Raw genomic sequence first — 26347 nt, 5'->3', positions numbered from 1 at the left:
TCCATTGATTTTTCATTCAGCTAACTCAGATTACATAAAAATGGTATGTGCAACCAGATAACAGTATTAATAGAACCTCAACCTCAATTTGATTACATGATTCGAATACAGCAACAGGCAGGTGCCTATGAACAATCAATGTGGCACCAAAGAGGAGCTATATAAAAAAAAAAAAAAAAAAATACACAAAAGGACAAATTGTTGCACCAACTATGCTTTTGAATATTCTCATTATAGATGCGCATGGTTTTGACCATTGCGCGAGGTGATCAGGAAAATTAAACAGCAAGGATATTGGTCTCCATATTTACATGGAATGGTGGATGAATTTTTGTCCACCTGTGAAATCTGCACCAAATACAATGCAAGGAAACGGATCGCAACACCAATAGGCATCTCGTAATGGACTATGTGGATATGATAAAGTGACTGCAGGGCAAGAGATATGCTTGTCATAATAGACAGATTTAGCATGTGGGTGGAGACAGTACCATCAGCAGATCTGGGAGCAGGAACAGTAATCAAATTTCTAACAAGTAGTAATTCCTAGGTTTGGGATACCATCAGAAATAAGATCAGACAATGGGTCAGTGTTCATAAAACAAGTATTGCAACAATTGAGGATATAAAAAAAAAAAAAAAAAAAAAAAAAAAAAAAAAAAAACGCGTTTACCAGCCACAGGCACAAGGGGTAGTTGAACAACTTACTGGCACTATCAAGGCCAAAATTAACTTAAAATGTGAAAGTACTAAACTCAACTGGGTGGATGCATTACCTCTTGCACTAATGAGCTAACAGAAACACGCACCTAGCACCGCAAGAAATGCTTACAGGTCAACCCATGCCTGTACCATTTTGCAGGGTCCTACAAAGGACCACCTCTCGAGCAATTACAAATGGAACTCCGCTCTTATATGAAGAAATTAACTGCCATACACAAAAGCTATTTACAGGAAAAAAAAAAAAAAAGCCCAGAGAGGAAACCGAGACAGCATGTCCAGGGGTTCCAGGCGACCAAGTATATCTGAGGGCATTCCGTAGGAAACAGAATGAGTCCAGGAGAGAGGCACCCTACCAAGTGGTGAGAGCTATTCTGACAGCAGTTCAAGTGGAAGGAAGCACGACATGGTACCATCTAAACCACTGCACTAGAGTTCCAAAGGAAAGGACGGAAAGAAAGAAACATGCAGGCAGACCATACAGGAGAAAGTGAGAAGGAGCAACTAGAGACAAAAGATGGAAGGCAATCAGACACACAAAAACCTCAAAAGGAATAAGGAACAAATTCTCCTGTTCAACGCACAGGAGAAGAACGAATGCGTATATCTGAAGACCATTTTGTCTAATGCAAGTTCAAACTCAAGCTGACTTCCCTTCAATTACATTTTCAACCTTTGAACAACAATGATAATGATATCAAAATCATAGACCCCAGGACAACCAAGTCTCATAGAAATGCTGATGACCCATTTTAAGAACATTAATTGGTAATGCTACTTTTAAATGGAAATGAAAAAAGTCCCAGATAAGAAAATTACAGAAAAGAACCTAGAGGAATATTATGAAGAATGGCTAAACAAACTGAACCTAAGTGAGCAAATTCTGGATAAAAGTTCCAGTGCCTCAGATGAGAAAGAAGAGGTGTAAAGAGGAGCCATACCCTGGGTGTAAGTGCTAGCCCAACCTCTGCCCATGGGTGGCCCTCTATGATGCGTAAAGGGTCTCCAGAGTTCTGTGGCATAATCTAGGCATTGGTAATAAATCTATAGGATACATTTAGTCACTACGTAGTGTTAACTGATGAGACTAAATTGTGAAGTTTACCACTCTGGGTAGAGATACATGAAAGGGAGACTTACGTCTCAAAAGGGGGAAAATGTAGAAGATTTCTATTCAGTCAAAATATGGATCCATCAAATGTAATCAATGTGAACCTAGTCGTGTATATGTCATGGGACTCCATTAAAATCATGCCTCAGACACATGCTGGCATAGAGGGAAGCATGAAGTGTGTCCGCTTTCTTTACCATGTGTTGGGGAGCTAGTAAAAAGAGCTTTCTTTATCATAACACAAATCTGTATAAAAACACTCATCCGAAAAATACTCTGGAGGTCTCCTCTGCAGACAGATACTCTATTACCAACAGAATAAAGCAAAGTCTCTTTTGGTATCAAAACTCTTCGACTGAATGTGATTCTACGAGAGAAAGAAATGAACCATGACAGTAACGCCATCTAAATCCGTGGACCTTCTTTAAAATGTAATTTCATATCCAAAACTACACATGAACAATCTTAAAAATGAACCGAATCGCTCCATTAGCAAACAGTCTGGTTGAAGATTTGACACATTTCAGTCAAAAATAAATTAAACAGTACTTAGAGGTCACCCCTTTGGATAAGTATCACTGAATAAGGTTAGTGTGGATCAATCCCCAAAGATTTACTGATGGCTTCACAAAGGTTTTGAATCACAAAGGGACACTTTTCACAAGTTTATCCAGCAAGATTTGCGCATCAAACCATACCAAACACGGAGGGAGGGGAAAGAAAAAAAAACAAACAACAACAACAACAACAAATGATATTATAAAAAGGAAAGAAAACCTTGTGATTCACAATTCATCATCCGTAAATACCACATCAAATCTAGCGCAACTCTGCATCAACATTAGTGTGCTCCTTGGAATAAGCAATGAGGGAGAAACAAAATGCAAAAAAAGAAAAACTAGTCCGCCCAAAAGGTTGTTCCAAATTAATTTGGCCTATTACCAATTTAAATACCTGGGTGAACTTGAACAAAAAAAACAAAAAAAAAAAAAAACCTTCAAACCATAAAATAAATTCAAAAGTAAAACAGGAGCAACAAATGGGCTCCGTAGAGCTGGAACATAAATACAACACCTTAATTTAACGTTAAACATAAGATACATCAAACTCCTACCCTTATAAAGAATCCAAAACGGCATATACAAACCCCTCGCCTATGAGCCGTAAGTTTCGTACAACTGAAAAGCACATATTAAACATTATTCTTGCTGAAACACACCACATTTTAAAACACTCAATCTCAATCCGAGTCATACCCGTCTCCTGCGTCCAAAGACATCCACCTGCGAACCACGCGCAAACAAACAGGCGAAGTATCAGTCTATTTCCGGCCAGGAAGAAAAAAAAAACACCTGCAGTTCTCGTTCCTACCATTGATCTTTTATACCTAGCTAACCACACCCCTTCATTCATAATTTCACTCCTCAGACGTCACCTGACACACATAAATTGCATGACTATGCGATCGCTAATTGAAAAACGTCGAAATATTACAGGCCACACGTAAACCTTCGCCTCAACATTTGATATATTCTGTACACGTTCTTTTTATCTTTCGTCCATGTAAAGTGCTGATTTAATCCTCATGTTTACATATTAATTGCTTGCAAAAAGGCCACCACTCACATCTTTCGCTTTAACACACACACACACACACACACACACACAGAGGCAAACAAGTCTCATGTCGCGTCTTTCACTTTAACACACACACACACGAGCACAGACGCAAGAACGCACACACAAGGGAAGTGGAAGCGAGTTTAATCGCTAGGCTTCATAGAGCTGTTCATGTAGTGGATTTGTCGAACGGCCATCTCCATGTTCACTTGCCTTTGCTGTGTTTTGTCTAGTTAAATGGGACTCAGCACGTTTTGCAGACGACGCTCAGGCAGAGCACGTGCGCTTTGAAACGAGGGCGAAATGATTTGAGCAGTGTTTTTTTCGGCTTGCTTTGTTTTTTTGCGCGTGGATCGTTGTCTTTGCTTGACAATTGGTCCCCGTCACCGTGAAGGAAATTCAAACGCTCGGTCTTGGAGTGTGTGTGTGTGTGTGTGTGTGTGTGAGACTTCTAGTAAGCTGGCTTGAATCTGTTCAGTGCTTATGTTTAAACAACCAGCCATCTCATAAGGGTACAAGGCTCTGTCCTAATTAGTGCTCCATTAGGAGGCATCCGGAACAGATGCCCGAGCCACCTCAACTGGCCTCTTTCGATGTGGAGGAGCAGTGGGTCTACTCCGAGCTCCTCCCGAGTGACTGAACTTCTCACCCTATCTCTAAGGGAGCGCTGAAAACGTTACCATGTGGAGTCCATTGACGTCCACTATATGCCAAATTTCAGTAGCATTGTCTATATTATCTGATATAGGCACTATAGCAGGCACTCTCTTCTGATGTCCATGTCCAGATGTTTAAATGCGATGTTCAAAATTTAATGTTTTTGATAGACTAAAACACTACTAAACTGATTGCTACAAGCAAATTTGTTTGCATGCAACCAATACCTGATCCATAACTTTAATAGTGTTCCTATATAATTTGTTCCTAATAACCTAGAAAAGCTGAGAGCTCTGTCTGTCCAAAGAGGCCATAAATCTCGATTGTAAAGGAAAGCTTGTGATGCACAAAAATTCTGCATTAATCTGTAAAAAAGAGAAGACTACTTTGAAAAAAAAAACGTCTTTTAAAAATATGTATTCACACAAAGCATTAAACAACAAAAGGTATAATTAGGGCATTTAAGACGTTTTCAAAAACACTACATGCTAAAATCCCATAGTAAAAAGTATGGTAAATTCAGGATTAGTCACTTACTTACAGTTTAACATTTTTCAATAAAATAGATGCTTTTATCTCCTCTTGTTGAAACAGAGCTGGCCACCTGTCTTGTAGTTCTTGAACACTAGGTTGGTTTTCCTCAATCTCTTGTCTGTGTAAGGCAAACGTCATTTTTTTCTCTGATTGTCAATGCGTTGTTTCTTTTCTTCAATTCCTTTAAAAGTGCCAGGGCTCAATTTCAAGCTTTGCATCCTACAAAAAACCCCAAAGAGAAATAACAAACTGGCTCACGTAAAAGTAAACAAAAGACGTCTTTAACAGATATGCTGGTCTATGCACGTCACTAAAGACTTACGTTTGGGCCTTCATGTAAAGCTAATGCTATATATTAACATTAATCATAAATGAGAGACCAAACAAGTAAGCAGAGCAAATACCTTTGAACTAGTAACCCTCGAACTTCATAATACATCAATATAAATCATCGTCATCATACTAAAACTTCATAACATCATTAAGCCATACAAAGCGTCTGAAGCGTTCATGTACGTTAAACATGGCGCCGCTCGGATTAACATCGTGATGAGGGAAACTTGTAAACCTTCTAGCCGAGTTAAATTAACTGTCAAACTAGTACCCTAACCGTATATAAAACAGTACAACATAATATTTTATGAACTCATACATGTATAATTTTCATAGTACGCCCAAACGTATGTTTAAAATGACGTAAAATTACCCGTTTTACAGCGCCGACCTCGTCCCTGTGGTCTACCAAGATGGCAGACAGCTGCACGACCACAGAAGACGTTAGAAGTCACGCAACAGTGGAAATCTATATTTTTAAATTTAATTTAAAGAATTGTATTTACTTTACACCAACAAGACTCACTTTTAATTTAAATCAACCAACCTTTCTAATAACACTGATGGCTGGACAGAAAATTAAATGTTTTGAGTTCGATCAAATATAACAGGAGTATAATAGGACAAAAAAGCTATTGTTATCAAAATTGTTAACCCATTCCTACGCTTGGGAATAAGATGTTAATACATTCTCATTGTTTCCTTTGTGAGTTTGATATGACTTGAAGTACAAGAAGTCGCCTGCACTCTTTTCTGTCCTGTACACATAAGGTTGTAGCCATCATTCCAGAAATGAAGGGGACGAAAATAAATAAATAAATAAATAAAATGGAGAAAAATTGATAGGTTTTATTTTGTTATTATTTTTGGACAATAACCAATAATTTGTATTCTATACTATTTGTCTGTATTTTCCTAATAACAATTTTAGCATTGGTTCATACAGACACATAAGGCAAAATAGTTTCTATAACATAAATGCTGTCAATTAGCACTGCGTTATTCATATTTTGTATTTATAATAAATATGGAAATTACCTGAAAAATTACCCTTTTTTTTTTTGCTACAGCCGTGTCTTTGTCCATTTTTATACATTTTTGGCATGTTATAATTTCTTAACAGCTTTGAGAGAGTAATATACATATTTTTTATTTTTATAGCACTTTTAAATGCATCATTGTCTCATTTTGGATATGAATAAATCGTCCGGTCAAAGATAGACACATTTCTTAAAGCAAGTGGAGTATGAATGGCCCGTCCCAGATGACAAACGTAAGTCTGTGCTTCCAAGATTCACGTTTATGATAAGGACATTTTTGTCTATTATGGATGTATGTGTCATTTTTTTTGTATTAACACACAAGGGTTAAATAAATATGAGATACAGACTATAAATGCAATTTATTACATTTATTACATTAAAATTTATTATTACACATACATTTTTATTGCTAAAAATCATCCCATATCCTTGTTACGTTTTAGAGTAAGCATATCAAAATCTCCATAAAAACAGTTTACAGTAGTTGTCAGATAAATATTTTATAATAGATTTAATATTTATTTTCACTGATCAAACATCATTTCAATTGCTTTAAACAATTCAAAAAAAATATTTTTTGCAGTTTTAATAAGCTGGACATCTTTTAGGTATTTCAAGTGGAAACGAATAAGCCTACATTTATTGCAGTGTCACTGACGGTATTTTAAAAGGAGGAAACATGCAAATCTTTCTGCTTTCTTCAAGCTATATATAGTTGTATTATTCATAATGTTGCGGATATGCCTTTATTAGACACCTACAAGTAAGCTATTATCATTAGACCCATTCAAACCACCAGACCACCAAATGCAGCAGTGTCCGTCCTATCATTAAACGGCACGCAACAGGAAGCGGTCAAGCGCATCCACTGCAAATATGAGTAAACGTGCGTGTAATGATTGTTTATTTCTATTAACGAGAGTGGAATATTTCATGTAAATGTGTGTCTGTTTATGCTGTGCTAAAAGAGAAGTCTTCAGTCCTGACTTAGACTTTCTAGGGCTGTTTGGGACTCCCTCTCATGATTCTGAGGTAGAAGAAGGCACTGGTAACGTGATTACTGAAAGACTGTCTGTTATCAGCAGAAGTCCAGAAAATTCCTACCCCAGAAGACCTCTGGATGTCGTGATATTTTCATTGTCTTCAGTAGCTTCAGATCATGCAAACTCCAGACGAGGTTTACAGACACGACACCAATCCAACAAACGGAACCTTTTATTAGGAGGTTCTGATTTCAGTATAAATCACACTACACATTTCTGTTGGAGTTATGTATGTATCCATCGGGTGCCAGGCTTTGTCAGCTTGGTGAGAACGGAATGTTAGAGTTGAATGTTGACAGTTATGCACCTGTGGCCCTTTTAGATTCAGTTTGATTCTTGGTCATAACATGGCCTCCGTACAATACTGATAGGGCCACCGGAAGAATCTGAAGGAGTGAAGACTCTGACGCACAAGAGATGTTGCCAATTGTTTTCATTTATTGTGTCTTGTCCTTTCCTCTATAAATAAAGTGACTTGCGATCTGAGCTTCGGAGGCAAAGCAGGGAGGCAAACGCAGGCAAAAGCAGGGAAGGAGGCAGAAGGCGGGGGCCGGGCAGGCGGACTGTGATGGGAGGTTAAGGAGAAACCTGCTTCTCTTCCGCTTGCAATCGACAGCGCAATCCTTGCAATCTTAAAAATCCAAAAACTTGTCTTGTGTTTTATTTCGCCTTGAGTTGATCCTTCCTGGTAAAGAGCCGTTTGAGTGAAATAGTCTCAACAATTTCCTTTAGAAAAATCGTTATGTACACTACAGTGCTGACGAATCAAACAGAACCAAAGAAACCCTTGATATAAATAAGCTCTATGGAAAAGCCTGTAGAGTCTTTAAAAGAATTCTGTGTCATCTTACAAAAAATATATATGTTCATGTCAGCTCTAATACGACTAAAGCCTACAACTGAAAATATATTATTCGAGGACCTGTTTGGATTTGAAGAATTTTCTCAGTGCAGCCGAGCCGAAGTGCTTGGATATTTCACAGTTACGGACAGGCACTGAGGAGCGAGTTACGAGCTACATTTGCCATGTTGACAAGCAGTAACAGGAGAGAGACAGAGAGAGAAAAGTATTCTCTGCTTGAGTCAGATAGATTACGAAGAAAGAAAAACCGGTAGACAGTAGAAATAAAGTGATTGAATGAAGCGCTGTTTAAAAACCATTCTGTACAAATCAGTATAAAAAGTCTTTGTGTGGTTCATGCGGGTGAGCTCGGACCGCCTTTGGGTGCAGAGAGTCTGGGGTGCGGTCCGGCCTCAGAGGGGGCGTGGCCTGGGTCAGGGGCGGAGCAGTCCAGCTGATTGACAGTCCAGAGCTCAGTTTAGGGCCAGGTTTGGTTATTAGTGTGGAGGAGTGTGTGTGTTTGGCTGCGTTCGCAGAGTGTGTGGGTTTGGTTGTGTTAGTCAGTAGCATGGGCTTGGTTATGGTAGCCAGTTGTGTTGGTTTGGTTGCGTTAGTAGGTGGTGTGGGTTTGGTTGCGTTAATAGGTTGTGTGGGTTTGGTTGCGTTAGTAGGTGGTGTGGGTTTGGTTCGATTAGTAAGGTGTGTTGGTTTGGTTATATTAGCCACTTGTGTTGGTTTGGTTGTGTTGGCAGAATGACTGAGTTTAGTTGGTGTTGAGGGCGTGTGGCCTGATTTGTGGACAGAGGAAGAATGGAGATATCTGGATGCGGAGTGTGTGTGTGTGTTTGGTTGGTGTTGATGTGTGCGAGTGCTTGGTTGGTGCTGGTGTGTTCGTGTGTTTGGGTGTGTGTGGACCGGCTGTGGAGTTGCGTGACAAAGCGCTCGGACATTCTGCCGCGTGGTGCGCTTTGGGTCGGCCGTCAGAAGAGACAAGAGGCGGAGTCGAGCTGCTACTTCCAGGAGGAGGCTTGGGTGGTCTGTCAGCGAGCAGCTCCGCCCGCTCCATCTTTATTTGTGTTACGCAGAACGGCCGGTACCGGTCTGCAGTCTGTGCTGCAGCTCTGCCGTTCTCTCCAGCCGACTCCTGCTTGATGTGCTGCTTCAGCTCGTCTGCCTCACGAGTCTGCTCTTCTTCGGGCGGCTGATGGTACTGCTTCAAACGCACGTGCCAGGCGAGGCTGCACACGGCCGACACGCTCTTGAACTGATGAACTACGTTGCGAGGGATGAAGTAGATGTCGTTATCGTAGAGCTGGATTCGAGCGTAGCGGATTCCCTCTCGCCTCAGCTGATTGAGTTTAGCATCGTCCACCCACTGCACACACTGGAGAGAGAGAGAGAGAGAGAAGTAGCAGGATACTCATCAACATTCTGGCGTCTCGGGTATCTGCTCTTCTGGACTAAATTTACTTGTCTATAACGACTTGTCATGTTAGTCACTTTGAACCAACCCGGGGTGTTTTGTTTTGTTGTCTCTCTCAGGTCGCCATGTCTTTGTATTGTTTGGGCTTGAATTTTAATGAGAGAAGCTACATGGTGTGGGTCACATCTTACATCACACAAGAAGAAATACTAATTACTATTACTGATTCATGTTTAAATACACACTGCATCCAGACTTTTACTACCTGAATTTGTAGTATGCAGTTGTCATTCCCATAAAAACCTCTATCAGTGTACAGAGCAGGATTCAGCACTGAAAGGACTGAGCAATGAACTTATCTTCAATGTTTATCTGGCCTTCAAGGAAGGGTTTAGAGCGAGGTACAACATATCACCTCTCTCTTCCCGCTCCTGGACGGCAGTGCTCCAGATCACATAACAGCGAGGGTCTCACTGAGGGTTCAGTACAGGAAGTGACCTCACCTGAGAAAGAGGCGGCTCGTAAAGATCTAGCTGCAGCCGCTGAACCACGTCAGGGAAATCAGCTGCGTGGAAACAGATCACGTCTTTGGTTATGCGTGGAGGATCAGCACTGCAAGAGAACACAAACAATCCAGATCACCAGCTTACACCAACAAACCACAACAGACAGGTGCTTCATCCAGCTTCCAGAGGAATCACAGCTGTGTGTCGGCTCAGTGTGTGTGTGTGTGTGTGTGTGTGTGTGTGTGTGTGTTAGGGTTGTCACAATACCATAAATATTTTAAGTATTACGATACCAAGCAGTATCATGATACCATACATTATTGTGTTCATTTACAATTCAATTTACAAAATGAATCAAAATGAATCAAAATTGTATAACCCTAACCCTATAAAACCCTATAAAACCCTATATCCTATAAACCCTAACCCTAACCTAACCCTAACCTAACCCTAACCCTTAACCTAACCCTAACCCTAACCCTAACCTAACCCCTAACCCTAACCCTAACCCTAACCCTAACCCTAACCCTAACCCTAACCCTAACCTAACCCAACCCTATTTAAACCTTTTTGTTTTCTGATGGGCACTTCTGGGGCGATTCATTTTCCCTCAGTAATGTCTCATTTTGCCTTAGCTTATTTCTTGTTTTTCTTCTCCATTCCTTATATTATGTAGTTTAAGTTTTGTTGTTATCATTATTATTTTCTTTAAATGTCCTTAGACAGATTTAATTTTCATTACTAATATTTGTATTGTAATTCTGAAATGCAAATAAACCAGTATTTGTACATCCTTCTCCGACCGTCTTTTGTGTTGCAACCTTTAACAAGCTGGTTGTAAAACTCACAGATATAATTTTTCTCTGAGAAGGAATATAGTTGTAAGGATACTACCTTTTCTACTATCTGACAAAAGAGATGGCACCAAGATTGGTCTGTAATTGAGAAAGTCTTTTGGGGACATAATGACAATAATGAATTAATAAGAGCCAAGAGAGGATCTTCTGGAAGCAGATCTTTTAATAGTTCACATGGAATAGGGTCTAACATACATGTTGTTGATTTAGATGATTTAACAATTTTGTACAATTCTTCCTCTCCTATAATAGAGAATGAGTGGAATTTTTCCTCAGGGGATCTATAGCACACTATCTGATGTGATACTGTAGCTAACGGCTGCATGGTTACATTTTTATCTCTGATCTTGGAAGTAAAGTAGTTCAGTTATTACTACTGTGATCTTGGAGAATGTCAGTACCTGTTTTATTTTTCATTAATTTAGTCACCGTATTGAATAAACACCAGGGATTATGTTTGTTTCCTTCTAAAAGAGACAATTTTTAAATGCTTTTCTGTACAATAGGATACTTTCCTGCCAGGCTTTTCGAAATACTTTAAGTTTTGTTTTTCTCCAGCTGCGCTCCACTAAAGTGCAAAAAAAGAAAAAGTATGTTACATCAACACAGTTTTTCTGCACTATTGGATGTGCTAAGGAATTGGGATAAATCAGGAAGATAACTTACAAAGCACTCTTTTGTGGTAGAAGTGATGGTTCTACCATACTTGTAATAAGTGCAGAGTTTACAGGTTTAGCTATATAGAGTTCACACAAGACTAGATAGTGATCTGAAATATCATAATTTTGCTGCAGAATTTCAACATCATTAACATCAATTCCATGTGACAGTATTAAATGCAGAGTGTGATTTCAGCAATAAGTGGGTGTTGAGACAGGTGTTGTCTAACCCTAATTCAGAATGTCTAAGAATGCTGATCCTAATGCATCTTTTTCATTATCAACAAGAATAGTAAAATTATCAACAATTAAGACTTTATCTGCAGCCAGTACTAACTCAGAAAATCAGCAAATTCTTTAATAAAGTCTACGTGGTGTCCTGGTGGCCTGTATACAGTAGCTAGTACAAACATGACAGGGATTTATCTCAAAAATATATAATATTATTTTTCTAAATAATGTTATATGCAGCACCATAACTTCAAATGAGTTATACTTAAAGCCTGCCCTCTGAGAAATACTGAAAATATTGCTATAAATTGTAGCAACACCTCCTTCTTTACCTTTTGGATGTGGCTCAATTTTTTTTGCGGTTATCTTGGCATCTCAGTTTTCTGTGTAATTATACCTACCTGACTATTGTGTGAACATCAACAAAACTGGAGGACTTTATGAATGTATACATGGTATTTTATTTTAGAAAGGAAAACATATGAAAAAGTGGTAATAGTGAGAATCAATGAATTATGTTTTGCTATTGTGTGAATAATGTATAATCGCATGATCGATAAAAATGAACTGTAGACTGATTGTGAGTATTTTCAAATGAAATATAATCTGATTGTACTTTTTGGAATCTGATTACATAACATTACCTTTTCTTTAACAGAAAATGTAATACCATTAGACAGACATTCAGCAGACTTTGTTTATGAAAATAAAAACACATTTTATTAAATAAACATTTGCTGTTTCACCTCATACAGTTTAACATACTTGTAAAGAAGTACAAGTATCGCTGAACGTCTAAATGACAAGGGTTAAAACAAAGAATCCTATTGGCCGAGGATAACGCAATTCGCTTTTTGATTGGCCCACTGCCCCCCGCCGCTTCGTCTCCGTCCTTTCTGTTCATCAAGTTTGGTTGAGTTGTTTAAGAGTTCATGTCAGACTTAAAGAAGCGTGAAAAACTCGCGCCTTCAAACATTATGAGCGGTGAGTTCACTTTATACAATCTCAGTGTGTTCTTTACCTTAATCGGCAGTAAGGTCAACTGTACTTAATGAGTTCTATATTGATATTGTCAAACACCGACATCGATTCGACCAAAATAATAAATTATGTTGTTCCTATGCCTCTTAAGTGATTATAAACGGCAACAATCGTCTCATAGTTGGTTGTTTTTGTTTCTGAAGTTAGTGACCGTAATCTGGAGCTTGTTTGCTAAGTTGTGGAAGTTGAGTTGATCTTTACAGCGACCTACATTGAGTAAACTTATATAACACGAGCGACGATAAACAGCGCTTCATGAAAGTAGGATAATGGACGTTAGCGATTACGAGGAAGACGACGACGACGATGATTAAAAAGACGAAGAGACGAATAATAAGTTTAAAGGTGCTTTTAGTGAAGGAACATGGCCACTGAACGCGTGTCAGGACTCCTCAGCTAATGCTCTGCTAACTTTGAAACCGGTTTCGTTTGCTGATCCGCGAACGCCACACACCAAATAAACACACTTTCTTTTGCTCTTTCTGTTTCTGTTGACTTGTGTGTCAGATCCACAGCAGAATGAAATGGCCTCGCTGGTGGACAACGACACGGGCTTCATTCAGAAGACAAACTCCAGCGCAACTCAAGTAAGTGGTCCACTTCTTAGGCTGTATCTGTTTATCCCTTCCCTGTAGTGTTTGACTCGAGTTTACTGTATGAAGTATACACTATGTGTTTATGTGAGTTAGGGAATGAAGGCAGGTCTGTGACAGTCTCTCTTCCGGCTCTGAGCAGCTTCAGAGGATTATGGGAGGGAAATGGGTGGATCAGGAAGAAGTGTCTGATTTGAAAACTCTTACTGGAAATAAAACTTCAGATCTATGATTGGAGACCATAGCGGATTTCTTCAACTGAAACACATTGTGTTAAAGTGTGTAAACGCTGGCTTTTCTATCTGCTTTTGTGTGCCAGCTGAGTTACACAGAGTCGTCATCTTCAGGTCAACTGTCATGGCAGAGCAGAAGGTTGAAGATGGTTTGTTATTTAGCTTTAACACAGGCACACATGAAGCGAGATAAGATGGAAAGTTCTTTGGTTATCGTTATAATACTTATAGAATGAATATGTATTATAGCGTTTTCTGGTTTTAATGCAGTCCACTTAAATGAAAAAAAGTAAATTATTACAAATAACAAACAGACCAAAACAAACACGCACAGTACAGTGTATTTCTTTAATTATTTATATATTTATTGGTAAGTTCACCCCAAAATGAAAACTAACACCTCTGAGAGTCGCTTCATTTGAGTATAACTCATATACACACAGAAATGTTGAGGTATTCAATGCAATCCGTCAAAAAAAAAATTTGTATGACTTGAAGACACTAATGCAGCAGATAAATATATCCAGTCCTCACGACCCACTACTATTTTGTATGCTTTTCTTTTCGCTTCAGACATTTGTTGTAATTGAACGTATGTGCCCTGTGAAGTGGACATCATCGTATATTCCGCCCTGATTCCAGTTTGAAGCAAATTTGTTTCATTCAAAGTGCATTGCACTGTGCGAGATGTAACTTAAATCGTATTCATTTATTTACAGCGCAAGTGAAATAATGACTGGTATTGTGGTCGGTACTTTTGACAACACTTGTAAATGGTTGTTCTCTATTTATAATTAAAGCGTCTATGCACCGCCCGTGTCATTTTTGTCATCAGAAGGGCTCACAGACTGCTTTGCACCCCGTCCACGTGCAGGCAGTTTCTTGAGACTGCACAGATGCATTATAAAGATGCATACAACAGCTCATACGCGAGGTGAATGTTGAGACAACACAAGTCAAGTAGCTGCTACTGTGCATGTGTCAAACTCATCTGTGGCTGATTATACTTAGAAAGCTGTGCAAAAAAGTAAAATATACCTGGGCCTTTAGACTTCAAGTGAAATCCTATGGATAGTTTACAAAAACACATTTGTTTTGCTGTTTTATGTGCACCCAAATTTTCAACCGCAGCGCATTTAACACTAGTTTCAAAACTGAACTTTTTTTTTTTTTTTTTTTTTTTTTTTTTAAATCATTGTCCATATAGGCAATATTGACTTGTAAATGATTAACTAACAATCTGGTCAACAAAGTTATTTGAAGCACAATTCCACAAGGAGTGTAACTTAAAGTGCTTTACTGAGACAACATTTAAGCTTAAAACATCAAGACAAGGCAAATACAAGTAAAATATAAATGAGGACTTATCCCTCAGAGAGAACATTTAGATACAGTTACCTAAACTGTATGTAATTCTATGTAGCTATAATGCATTTGTCCATATAAAGGATTTCCTGGGTCTCACTTGTGAAACAGAAATTACTGTACATGGGTGTTGACCCTGCTCCATAATTCTTACATAGTCTCATTTGGGGTAAAAATAATACTGACATACCTTGTAACGCAGTAACTTTAGTCGTTTTTTGGCAAATTACCTTTTTTACTCTTTCTTGAGTCATATTTTTACTTGCCATCAAGTCAATTATTCCTCAAGTACAATTTCTTAGTACTCTTTTCACCACTGTGCATTTTTATAAGCTACTTTTTTGTACTTGAGGCTAAAATGGCTTGAGGTCCAATAATGAACCCTCCCTGCTAGCCGAGGTCCAGACAATTAAAAAAAAAAAAACCCCAAAAAGTGTATATATATTTTGGTAAAAAAGCATGATTTACAGATCAGATGCAGGTTTTAAAAAAAAAATCAAGTATTATATTTATTAACATAAGTATATTTTAATGCCTTATTGTTTAAATTTTGTAACACATTATCTTCTAGTCGATCCACAAGTTCAAATTTACAGCTCTGTGTGTTTGCTGCTTAAAAACATGGGTTGAAAACGTTTTCACATTGGTCATTGGCTGTAGATCTAGATTTCTATGGGACAGCTTCTGGGTCTGGACCCGGACCTCTGTCCACCTGTTAGTGACCCATAACCTAGGTCAATACAAAGGGATGTGCAAAGTAGTGCTGGGCGGTATACCGGTGTTTATTTTTCTTATGATATGAATTGGTCGTGTTATTTCTTTTTTCCCTCCATGGACTGTTCCTGGAATGCTTCACTAAAATAAACTGAAACTCTTAAAACATGACACGCAGACATGAGAAATATATCTATAGAAAGCATGAAGTGTCTATTTTGTAACTGCAGTCATGTTGAAAACAAAATTCTTTGATAAAGTACCCAGTATGAAACTAACACTATATCCAGTTTCTCAATCTGATCTAATTATTTTTAATACAACCAAAGCCACAAGCTATTTTTGCTTTTATTACAATCATCGATGTGAGACATGTATAACATGTAAACACCCACATCAGCTTGCCTGCTCAAAGCCTGAGGAGTCGTCTACTTCATCTTGGCTACTGTTCATTTCTGGAAGAAGAGAGGAATAAGAGAAAAATGACTGCTGAAAGAAATAACGGATGAATTTAACTGAAGATGCGATGAGCGAGCTGACCTAGCCATGTAGTGATCATTCTGAGTAAGTAATGTTTATTTTTTTACTTTTGATTGTGTTATAGTGGCATAAACTTGAAAACATTTGCTATTTTTTTTTTTTTTTTAAACTATAATTCCTTATTAAAATGTTTGAAATAGTGAAATATTTTGAATATGACCAGTTGTATCTAAATTTTCTTTGGCTGCGATGATTTTTGTATACTCTAGATAGTATAAAACAATAAGAATATAACGTAATATGAGTGCATGATGAATGCTACAAGTCTAAGAATGTTTAGACCTTTAGAAATCTGTTTCTATAGATGTTTATAATTATTTGTTTCTCTGATATAAAAGGTCATTTTTACGATAATACAAAGCATGCGTTGATCTATGACTACAAAATCATACTAAATGTATACACACACACTGATATTAATATGCTCACAGATGTTTGTTTGTTTTTGTGATCAGATACCTTCTCCTGATGCTTTCACTCGAAGGTCTTCAGACTGTTTACCTCTAGAAGCGCTGTACCAACATCAGATATTCTCTGGTAAAACAAACTTGACTACTGATCATGGCTATTTACTTTCTTGAATCCATGGAAAGAAGCAGCAAACGCTGCGCTTCTCTTTGTTGAACAGACTCAGAAGTATGTTCCCATCTCTGTGGTTAGATCAGTGTGCTCAATAATGTATTTTGGACCTTCAGTATGTATGTTTCAATTATACTGTTGTAAATAAAATACAACTAATTTTAAAAAGCCAGTTTTCAATCTCTCACATTCTTTTCTGCCTGTCACTGAGGGGTCATTATTAGGGGAGAGGTGCTTTGTCCCTCACATTAATGAGCATTGTCTTGTCACGTTGTCTTGTCACTTGGCTTTCATTCACAAAACATGTTTAAAATATTAAAACAAGACTCAAGTCTTATTCAGGACTATTCAGTATGGCTTTTATGGCCTTATTATTATGGCCAGTTACATTTATTTTCCCAAAACATACTAAAAAATGCAAACGTACATCCATCTTGGTCACATTATTGTAGCACTGTTTGTGCAGCTTGTCAGTGATCTATGGCTCTGTATATTAACTGCCGTTCCATTTGGCAGCTCATGTAGATGATCTTTTTTTTTTTCTCTATTCTGTCACAAAATATGTCCAAATTACGACCTATGCTCTTAACATCAAATGCAGAAATGTTAATTTATGCGTTTACGACCTTGAGGTTAGATCATTGTAATGCTTTATTGAGTGGTTGTTCTGCACGCTTGATAAACAAACTTTAGCTAGTCCACAACACAGCAGCTAGAGTTCTTACTAGAACCAGGAATCATGATCAGATTAGCCCGGTTCTGTCAACACTGTGCTGGCTCCCTATCAAACATCGGATAGATTTTAAAATTTTGTTAAAGCCCTGAATGATTTAGTTCCTCAATACTTGAGCAAGCTCTTATCATGTTATAGCCCTGCACATCCACTGTGTTCTCACTTCTGGGCGTTTGATAATACCTAGAATATCAAAATGGACTGCGGGTGGCAGCTCCCAAACTCTGGATCTCCCTAACTCTGTTCGGGAAGCAGACACACTCTGTCAGTTTAAATCTAGATTTTTAGGCTGCATTAATTAGGCCAGAACCAGGCCTAATACTCCTCATAAAACACAATGTACTCATGACATTGTAAAAAGAATGGCATCTACGCCAATATTGGTCTTTTTTTTTTTTTTTTTTCTTTTTATGTTTCCTATTTTGTATCCATATCAAATGGTGGGTCAGCACTTCATCTGAGAACAGAACACACACACACACACACACACAAAAACACAAGCAAACAAAGTCTGTTGCACAGTCTGACATAGCTGCAATTAAAATTTAACAGGAAATTAAGTGCTGGTCGTCCGGTCAGTGGAGAACCCCAAGGTTTTTTTTTTTTTCTCCATTCTGTATGGATGGGGTTTTGGTTGCTTGCCACTGTCACTTGCTTAGTTGGAGCACTTCATTTCTAACGATTATTGTCAATTTGATTACAGAGACTGTCTGCATTTAATAACAAATTGTTCAATCTCGTCATTATAACATCCCTATCACTCTATTCTCCTATTTGATACTGTTCAGTGCTTTGATATAATCTGTATTGTTAAAAGTGCTATATAAATAAAAGTGATTGATTTGTCACCAATGAGGTTTTGTTCCTTGCCGCTGTTGCCTTTGACTTTCAAAATGATTCTTGATTTACATTTTTTCCCAGTTAATTCTTCTGTTGTTGTTTTTTACAACTTAACATCTTAACCAACATTGGAGTTTCTATTCTTGTTTATTGTTGAAATATCTGTGTCAGGACTGCCATCTTAAAAGTAGGGGTGTGAATGTTGGTTTCACAATTCAATTCAGTTACAATTATCATAATCAACTCAATATCACAATGCTTCACATTCTCAGTTTTGAACATTACTGGATTTTTTAAAATTAATTTTAATATTGCTTTTTTTATTATATAAGCAGGCTACTTTTAAAACCAACTATTTAAAGTGTTCCGAATGTTTTCAGACAACCGTTGTTCTTTTTTCTCAGCATTATTGCCCTTTGATTATTAATAATTAGATCACATACAGTGACAGTTTTAACGGGCTGAAATATTTAGAATCATTGAAGATAGTATCGCAATGCATCAATTTTTTTTTTCCCACTCATAATTCACATTAATAACAGACTAATTTGTAATTGTAACAGACTAACTGTAATTGTACAATTTAACATAATGTAATTGTTAGATTGTGGTTGTATTATTTTTCTGTATTGTGAATGATCTGTTGCATATAATTATGTCTGTAAGCAGCGGATGTATTTTGTATTTATTTATTTTTACAATTGCTCTAAAACATATTTCTCTCTCCAGGACTCTCAGCAGCCGTCTCCTTTAGCGCTGCTGGCTGCCACATGCAGTCGGATTGATGAAAACGACGCGGTTGAACAGTCACGACAGAGCCAGGACTCCCAGCTTGAGCTCCAGCAACCCCATCTGTCCCACTCCACTAACGGCTGGCACGTGGTTCCTGCGGCCGCTCCAGTGTCTAGCAGCACCATGGAGGACCGGAGCCGAGCCGGAGCCGTTCTGCAGCCACAGTATGTGATGGCCTCCTCCCAGAGCCTCCAGAGCCAGCCGGTGCTGACCACACTGTCTGGGGTCATGCCCAGCGTCCAGTACCAGGTCATCCCACAGTTCCAGACTGTGGACGGACAGCAGCTACAGTTCACTCAAACGGCTCCAGAGGTGTCCACAGCAGCGGGCCAGTTTCAGCTGGTGTCCTCTCCCAGCGGCAATCAGCAGCTCATCGCTGCTCCCTCCAGCAGAGCTTCTGGAAACATCCTGACCGTCCCGGGCCTCTTCCAGCAGGCCATCCCTCTGCAGAATCTCAGCCTGGGTGGAGCCGTGCTGCCCAATCAGACGCAGTTCCTGACCAACGTACCGCTGAACGCCAACATCACGCTGCTCCCGGTGGGCTCTGTAGGAGATGCTAGCGCGGGTGGAGCTTCTCAGCAGCTGGTCCAGAGCAGCACCACCTCCAGCAGCTCAGTAGAATACTGCTCCACTTCCACCAGCACACAGACGAGCGCGCCAGGAGGTATTGTGACGCTAGCCCAGAGCAACAGAGCAGAGCCCGCCAAGCCCTTCCAGAACGCCGGAGATGGACAGAAAGCCAGTCAAGCTCAGATTGTGATCCAGCCGCAGCAGGTGCTGCAAAGCGTCTCATCTGGAGGACAGGTGTTCGCCACACAGAGCCTGTCTCAGGATGGGGTGCAGAACGTTCAGATTCAGACCATCGCCAATGGCAGCCCCATCTTGATCCGCACCGTGGGGCCCAACGGACAGGTCAGCTGGCAGACGCTTCAGCTGCAGAGCCCTGCTAACACCCAGATCACGCTAGCGCAGCCCGGGGCGCTCTCGGGCCTGCAGACCATCAACCTGAACACGCTGGGGAACACAGGGCTGCAGATGCACCAGCTCCAAAGTGTTCCCATTACCATTGCCAACACAGCGGGTGAGTCTCACTCCATTCTCTTCTTCTGTACAGTCCCTTCTATCAGTGCAGTGTGGAGCAGTGAAACTATCCTGATGAGCAGCGTTACACATCTTTTCACACTGAGATGATGTATTATATAGGAAAAACTGTGTGGCCCAAAGGCCAGCTGTGCAGTGTAGTTGGCAACTGACCAAAACTGTAAGGGGGGGAGAGAAATGTCTGTCTTCAGCTCAAAGGATTTTGAGATGAAACAGTGGTTTATTTTGTTCTCTAAAGTGTTTTGAGTGCATCATAATCAGTTTTTATCACAAGATTAACACATCAGCTGTGAGGACTAGGGTTGTAGAGATAGAAGATTGAATACAGTGGGCAATCAGAGGTGTTCAAAGCCTTTTGAAAAATCTATTTGTGGCAGTCAGTTTTGATTATTGTGGTGGGCTACCACAAATAAATCAGTGTATGGGAAACACTGACTACTTGTGATCATGTTAAATAGAAAGGAAAGGACTTGTGGCCAAGCGTTGTGATCCATAATTTGTGCTCTGCATTTAACCCAGCCAAGTGTGCGCACACACACAGATTTGAAAAGAGAACTGATTTATTATTTCCTTTCTGACTGTCCTATGTAATGTCTCAATTGTTTTGGTGGTTCTACAGATTATTTTAACAGATTATTCAAACTTTTCTATGTTGTGAGGTGTTAAGAGTGACCGACTCTCTTTGGAAGAACATCGGAGATGCCCTAATCGTAAATCATCAGCATGTTGAATATTTACGATCAGAAATCTTGATGTGTGAGAAAACCACACTCTACAGGAGCAAAAGGGATAAAGCTGGGATTTGTTTGTGGTCTCAAATTTTGAAGATTTTAAAAATGTTTTCGTATGTACCCAGCCTAACATGAGGCTGCTTTTATTCATACCCTGGTGTTGGTTAAGTACCTCTGGCAAGAAAAATAATAAATTAGCATAATAATATTTTGGATCTGCAATCTCAGAGGCTGATGACAGGAGGATATGATTATGTAGCATAGTATAAAAATTTTTTTAATCAAAGTCGAACAAGAAAGACATTTTAAATGTGCAGAAAATAATTCTAATACAAAAAGCTCCAGTACCGAGTGGCACAAAACGCTTTGTGTGTCCCGTGATGAGAATGATGTGCATGAGCCCTTCGAATCCACATAGAAATGTTTTAAATACAAAGGGAAGACATATTGATGACTAGTGCATTAAATCTTTGCTTTGAGCCTTTAAGTTTTAAACCTCAGTTTTTGTGCTCTTCAGAAGAGACTTTAATCGTTCTGGTTGTAGTGACTGACAGCGACACTGAATTTTTGTAGGTTTTAACAATAACACAGAATAGTATATTCGAAAGATTAGTAAATAAACAGCAGAGCATTTTGTTTTCTAACGCACCTATAATCTATCCCAACTACGCTGCAGGAACCCTGCTTGTTGGCCTGAAACGGTGTTAGAATTTTTTAAAATGAAAATATACTAATCATAATAGCTCTGATACATTTTGATACATGACACTCATACATAGTGTTCTGAAAGGATTCTCTTCTGCTCAGCAAGCCTGCAGTTATTGGTACAGTAAAAAAAAGTCCATGCGTAATTCAAGAAGGCGGTCTCAAAAAATATAGTTTTTCAAACGTATTAATTTTAAGTGAAATATTGCTTTATGGGTACAGTTAAGTATTTTTAAGAAATGTTTAGTCTTAAATAAGCAATATGTTCTTTTTACAATCACCAAAAACAATTGAATATTATTTATGTAATTTATGCAGAAAAAAAAAAGGTTAAATATATGGGGAAAAATGTGAAAACCGCATTCGGCCCAGTGTTTTCATTTTGTTCAACTTCCGCCAAGAATTTTCATTTCGATGCACCTGTAAGTTAGTTAGTTAGTTAAGTAAGCTAGGCCTGTGTTAGCGAGCTGTGTGTGTTTGTCCAGCAGGTGATGTGAGCGGGTCAGCGCCGGACACTTTGGAAGACAGTGGTGTACTGGATGAGAATGTAGAGAGCAGCCCGACTCCCTCCAGCAGACGAACACGCAGAGAGGCCTGCACCTGCCCTTACTGCAAAGATGGAGAGGGACGGTATGTTTTAGTCCTCCTTTTTTTTCTTTTTTTTTAATGAGGACATTGGCAGTGTCCTTATAAACCACCTTCAAATTGTAATGATGATATATATATATATCATGAGTTATTGTATATGCATTGTTGTGATTAGCTGGACTAGTGACTAGTTGTAACGTTAGCTGGAATAACAACGTAGCTGTAAAATGTATTACCTGCTGAAATTTAAATGTATACATCTTCATCATGAGTAGATAGACACGGTGAGTTCATGAATCTGATTCACCTCATAGTATCAACCCTTGTCCAGATCCTTGTTGAGAGTACAGTTCGGCTGATCTGTTTTTGTCTGATAAATTCTCTGGACAGGCAAAGCAGAGGAACTCATATTAATTTAAAGGCTGGGGAACTCATTAATGTAAAAAACAAAATACTCAACATAAAATTTTCATTCCATGGGACCCTATGGCTAGCTGTAAAGCAGTCAGGATCAGCAGCAGCTCAGTGTCTCTTGCTCCTCCAGCAGCAGTGACCCCAGTAAGAAGAAGCAGCACATCTGTCACATCCCTGGCTGTGGAAAGGTGTATGGGAAGACGTCTCACCTGCGGGCTCACCTGCGCTGGCACACCGGAGAGAGACCCTTCGTCTGCTCCTGGTCCTTCTGTGGGAAACGTTTCACTCGCTCTGATGAGCTGCAGCGACACAAGAGAACACACACAGGTGAGCGTCTCTCTCTCTCTCTCTCGCACACACACACACACACACACACACACACACACACACACACAGGTGAGCGTCTCTCTCTCTCTCTCACACACACACACACACACAGGTGAGCGTCTCTCTCTCTCTCTCTCACACACACACACACACACACACGCACACACACACACACACACACACACACACACACACACAGGTGAGCTCTCTCTCTCTCTCTCTCTCTCACACACACACACACACACACACACACACACACACACACACAGGGGTTGTGAGGGTCACACACTGACAGAGCTCAGCACCTCATAATTTCATTAAGATGTGAAAAAAGCATATGGCTTCTCCTGATGCCATGGACAAAATATTACTACTGCTCATTTCTTTTAAGCATAATAAAATGACACAAGTTTTTTTTTTAGCACAACTAAACATGACTATATAAGTGCATAATGTTTAAAATAATGTTTAGAATATGAATATATATATATATATATATATATATATATATATATATATATATATATATATATATATATATATATATATATATATATATATATATATATATAAAAATGTTGCTTTAACAATTACAAAAAAGCAGCACTGTGCATGTGTAGTTTTTATATATGTATAGTTTTTTGGTCAAAAAAAAAGTGAGCTGGATGTACTTTTGATGTGACTGCTGCTGTAACATGGCCATCTTTAGCATTTAACTCAACAAACTTATGTATTTAAATGAGGTCTGTGACAGTCTGATAAAAACAGTAATATTTTGAAAATATTATTAGTTTAACATGATCAAAGCTGAATTTTCAGCATCATTACAGCAGTGTTCCTTATCCTTCAGAAATCAATCTAATATACTGATCAGAAAACTCTACTCATACTCTATTAAACTAATCATAAACAGTATTGAACAGTACAGTATTGACAATATATTGGTTGTATGGCTCATTCATAGCTGTTTTTTAAGCATCAAGGTCTAGAACTATTTATTTTCTAAAATGATAAATGAAAAATTTTAGACCTAAAGTAAAACACAGTTTATTTACTTTAAACCCTCAATAGATTTGCACTTGATGTCACCCACGTGTGCAATACAGCTGAAGGCCAGGATGTGAATCAGCAGCAGAAACTCAAGATGCCTGTGTGTTATATATTTACCAGTAAATAATAGTGTGTGTGAGTGTGAGTGTGAGTGTGTGTGTGTGTGTGTGTGTGTGTGTGTGTGTGTGTGTGAGTGAGTTCACTGGATAAGTTGATCTCATTCACGAGTGTAAAGTGGAATTCAGGACCAACCGGCTGGGCTGGTTTTATCTGTCCCATCAAAGTGATGTTTCTCACTGTTGCCGTGTTATTTCTCACAATTCTTTACTGGAGATCTACAGCGCTAGTGCAGGGGTGTCCCCCAATTAATGTTTGATCACAAATCTTTTGTTAAATTAAAATAGATTTAAAATTGACTTTGCTTTTTACTCATAAGTACTTTGTACTGAAAGCAAGAGCACCCCTGCATGAGGTCTGTGCTCCGTGTCAGCTCATCATGAACAGAAGGAAGTGGTTTATGGTCACAACACGTCCATTGTAGACAGCATCTCTGATTATAACAGGTTCTACAATGTTTTATTTTATTCTGTCACTCACATCTGGTGAACATGTGTCAGTTAATACTGTAATAGATTTAACAAACAATCCATTGCTGGCTTGAGTTAGCTGTAAATGTAGCCAATCACAAGCATGTTTCTTGATATCCTGAGCACAATGCTTACATTTTAAAGCAATGCATTGTAAATAATCTTAAATGTGTCCACGTACAATGCTGTTGTAGAGTCTTGATTGACAGTCCTGATGAGTTCAGTTTTCATTACAGTTTACACCTGGAGCAGCTTCTGAAGAGTCTAAACTGTACGAGAACACATGCACTCACACTCTGTATGTTTCTGCTCGCAGGTGAAAAGAAGTTCTCGTGCCCAGAGTGTCCCAAACGCTTCATGCGCAGCGACCACTTGTCCAAACACATCAAGACACACTTGAATAAGAAGAGCTCCGGTGTGGTAAGCAGCACAGATAACGGCATGAGCCCCGAGGCTGGGGCCGATCAGCAGACTCTGGCCCCTATGGACCCTCGGTTAGCATCGGCAGGCATCAGCGTGCTGCAGGTCACAGATCTGCACTCCATTAACCTCAACAGCAACGGCTACTAAAGCAGCGAGGTGTCTGGAGAGATCTGACTGATGCTCTGGGATAGCTGTTTACCTCGTCCTCCTCCTCTTCCCTGTATATTCTCAGCTCTCTTTCACCCATTCCCTGAACTGAGATTGTGACATGGTCATCTAAACATCCCTCAGTGGTCCACTTGACATCCAGAGAAGGGGATACCTTGGGTTAAAACAGAATGACACCAAAAGAAAGATGGAAAAAAACTGTGTGAAAGTGAAATTGTAGTCTTCTTTTTAATAGTTTACTCACAAGCCATCATGCTTTCATGTATTAATCACAGTAAATAAGATGAAACAAAAAGATGTGATGCTTTTTGTACATAAGTTATATTTTTTCTAAGTATGGAAAACTGCAAATTCTGAAATTAACCTTTGTTTTGTGAACGTATGAATTATGCAGTCTTAAATGTCGCCATTTTTATATTGTGTAGATCTTCTGTAACACTTTTTGTATTGCTTCAGTTCTTTGTCTTGATATACACAACACATTTAGGTTACAGGAAATACATGCGGTCACGTGACGCTTATTGTCCTGGTTTTCTTGGTCGCTGTGGTCTTAATGTTTTGTTTCTAGGGAAAATGTTAACCGGTTCAAATACAGATGCCTTAAAGCCTTTATTTAAAGAGGGCACTTTTATGAATTTGAGTTCAAACCAAAGCTCTACACTTTCCTTTACATGTTAACTCAGGTGAATGTTACTCTTTTGGTGTAAAGCATTCATAATTATTAAATTAAGATGAACTTCAGAAGGACTCCTAGTAGTTATTTATGTTTTTTTTTAAATCATGGAATGTTTACAGATGAACTGGTAGAAATATATCTTGCTCTAGAAGTGAAAATAGACAAGGTAGTACTCAAATATGATCGTTCTTACTGTAGACAGGAAATATGACTTGTGTGCATGTTGCATAATCAAGGAATTAATAATAATTTTCTTTGGATTTCTACTCAAGGAAATGAGATAAACACACTTCAAAAAGCTCATAAAATAGAGTCCTGTTAAAATCACAATTTCCATGAGCAAATCTGAAGCTAAGGCAATTATTAAAATGCTACAAATAATCTATGGCCAAAAGGAAGACATTTATATCAAATTTAAGGAAATGTGGGTAAATGAACAAGATTCATAACATATAGAAGAAAAGAAGCAATTACAGGAAGGTTGTGTATAGGTTTGGGTTTAATAGTGGCAGACTGGGTCATTATGCAGTCACAGAGAGACAGTTGAACAGGTCATATATGAAAATTAA

General features: G+C 38.8%; 2 protein-coding genes across 6 annotated transcripts; one reads left to right on the top strand and one right to left on the bottom strand.

Moving 5' to 3' along the window:
* Positions 1-8535: 8535 nt before the first annotated feature.
* LOC122332735 (lysine-specific demethylase RSBN1L-like) lies at positions 8536-9963 on the bottom strand (the record flags this gene model as incomplete). Its single annotated transcript, XM_043230101.1, has 2 exons — positions 8536-9286; positions 9829-9963. Coding segments are annotated over 2 exons (756 nt in total), but the record flags the coding sequence as incomplete, so codon positions are not given.
* A 2473-nt stretch (positions 9964-12436) lies between these two features.
* Positions 12437-25843, top strand: sp1 (sp1 transcription factor). 5 transcript variants are annotated; one of them, XM_043230248.1, is made up of 6 exons: positions 12437-12562; positions 13127-13206; positions 18946-20089; positions 22034-22175; positions 22678-22874; positions 24828-25843. In XM_043230248.1, the coding sequence occupies exons 1-6, from the start codon at positions 12511-12513 to the stop codon at positions 25079-25081; spliced, it is 1869 nt and encodes a 622-aa protein (XP_043086183.1). In that variant the 5' UTR covers positions 12437-12510; the 3' UTR covers positions 25082-25843. The 5 variants fall into 5 exon arrangements, with proteins under 5 accessions (XP_043086183.1, XP_043086182.1, XP_043086181.1 ...); XM_043230247.1 differs by having other exon boundaries at positions 22031-22175; positions 22681-22874; XM_043230246.1 differs by having other exon boundaries at positions 22031-22175.
* Positions 25844-26347: the final 504 nt, after the last annotated feature.

The sequence above is a fragment of the Puntigrus tetrazona genome, unplaced genomic scaffold (assembly GCF_018831695.1).
Source record: "Puntigrus tetrazona isolate hp1 unplaced genomic scaffold, ASM1883169v1 S000000148, whole genome shotgun sequence".
Taxonomy (NCBI): Eukaryota; Metazoa; Chordata; class Actinopteri; order Cypriniformes; family Cyprinidae; genus Puntigrus; species Puntigrus tetrazona.
Note: the sequence above shows the minus strand (reverse complement) of the source record. Positions and strands in the feature narration are given on the sequence as shown.

Bases quoted from the DNA above. Each gene is read 5' to 3' on its own strand.
- sp1 (XM_043230246.1), top strand. From the start codon at position 12,511: ATGTCAGACTTAAAGAAGCGTGAAAAACTCGCGCCTTCAAACATTATG. The intron at 12,563-13,126 runs GTGAGTTCACTT...CTTGTGTGTCAG, and splicing joins GCCTTCAAACATTATGAGCG to ATCCACAGCAGAATGAAATG. The intron at 22,176-22,677 runs GTATGTTTTAGT...TTGCTCCTCCAG, and splicing joins TGCAAAGATGGAGAGGGACG to CAGCAGTGACCCCAGTAAGA.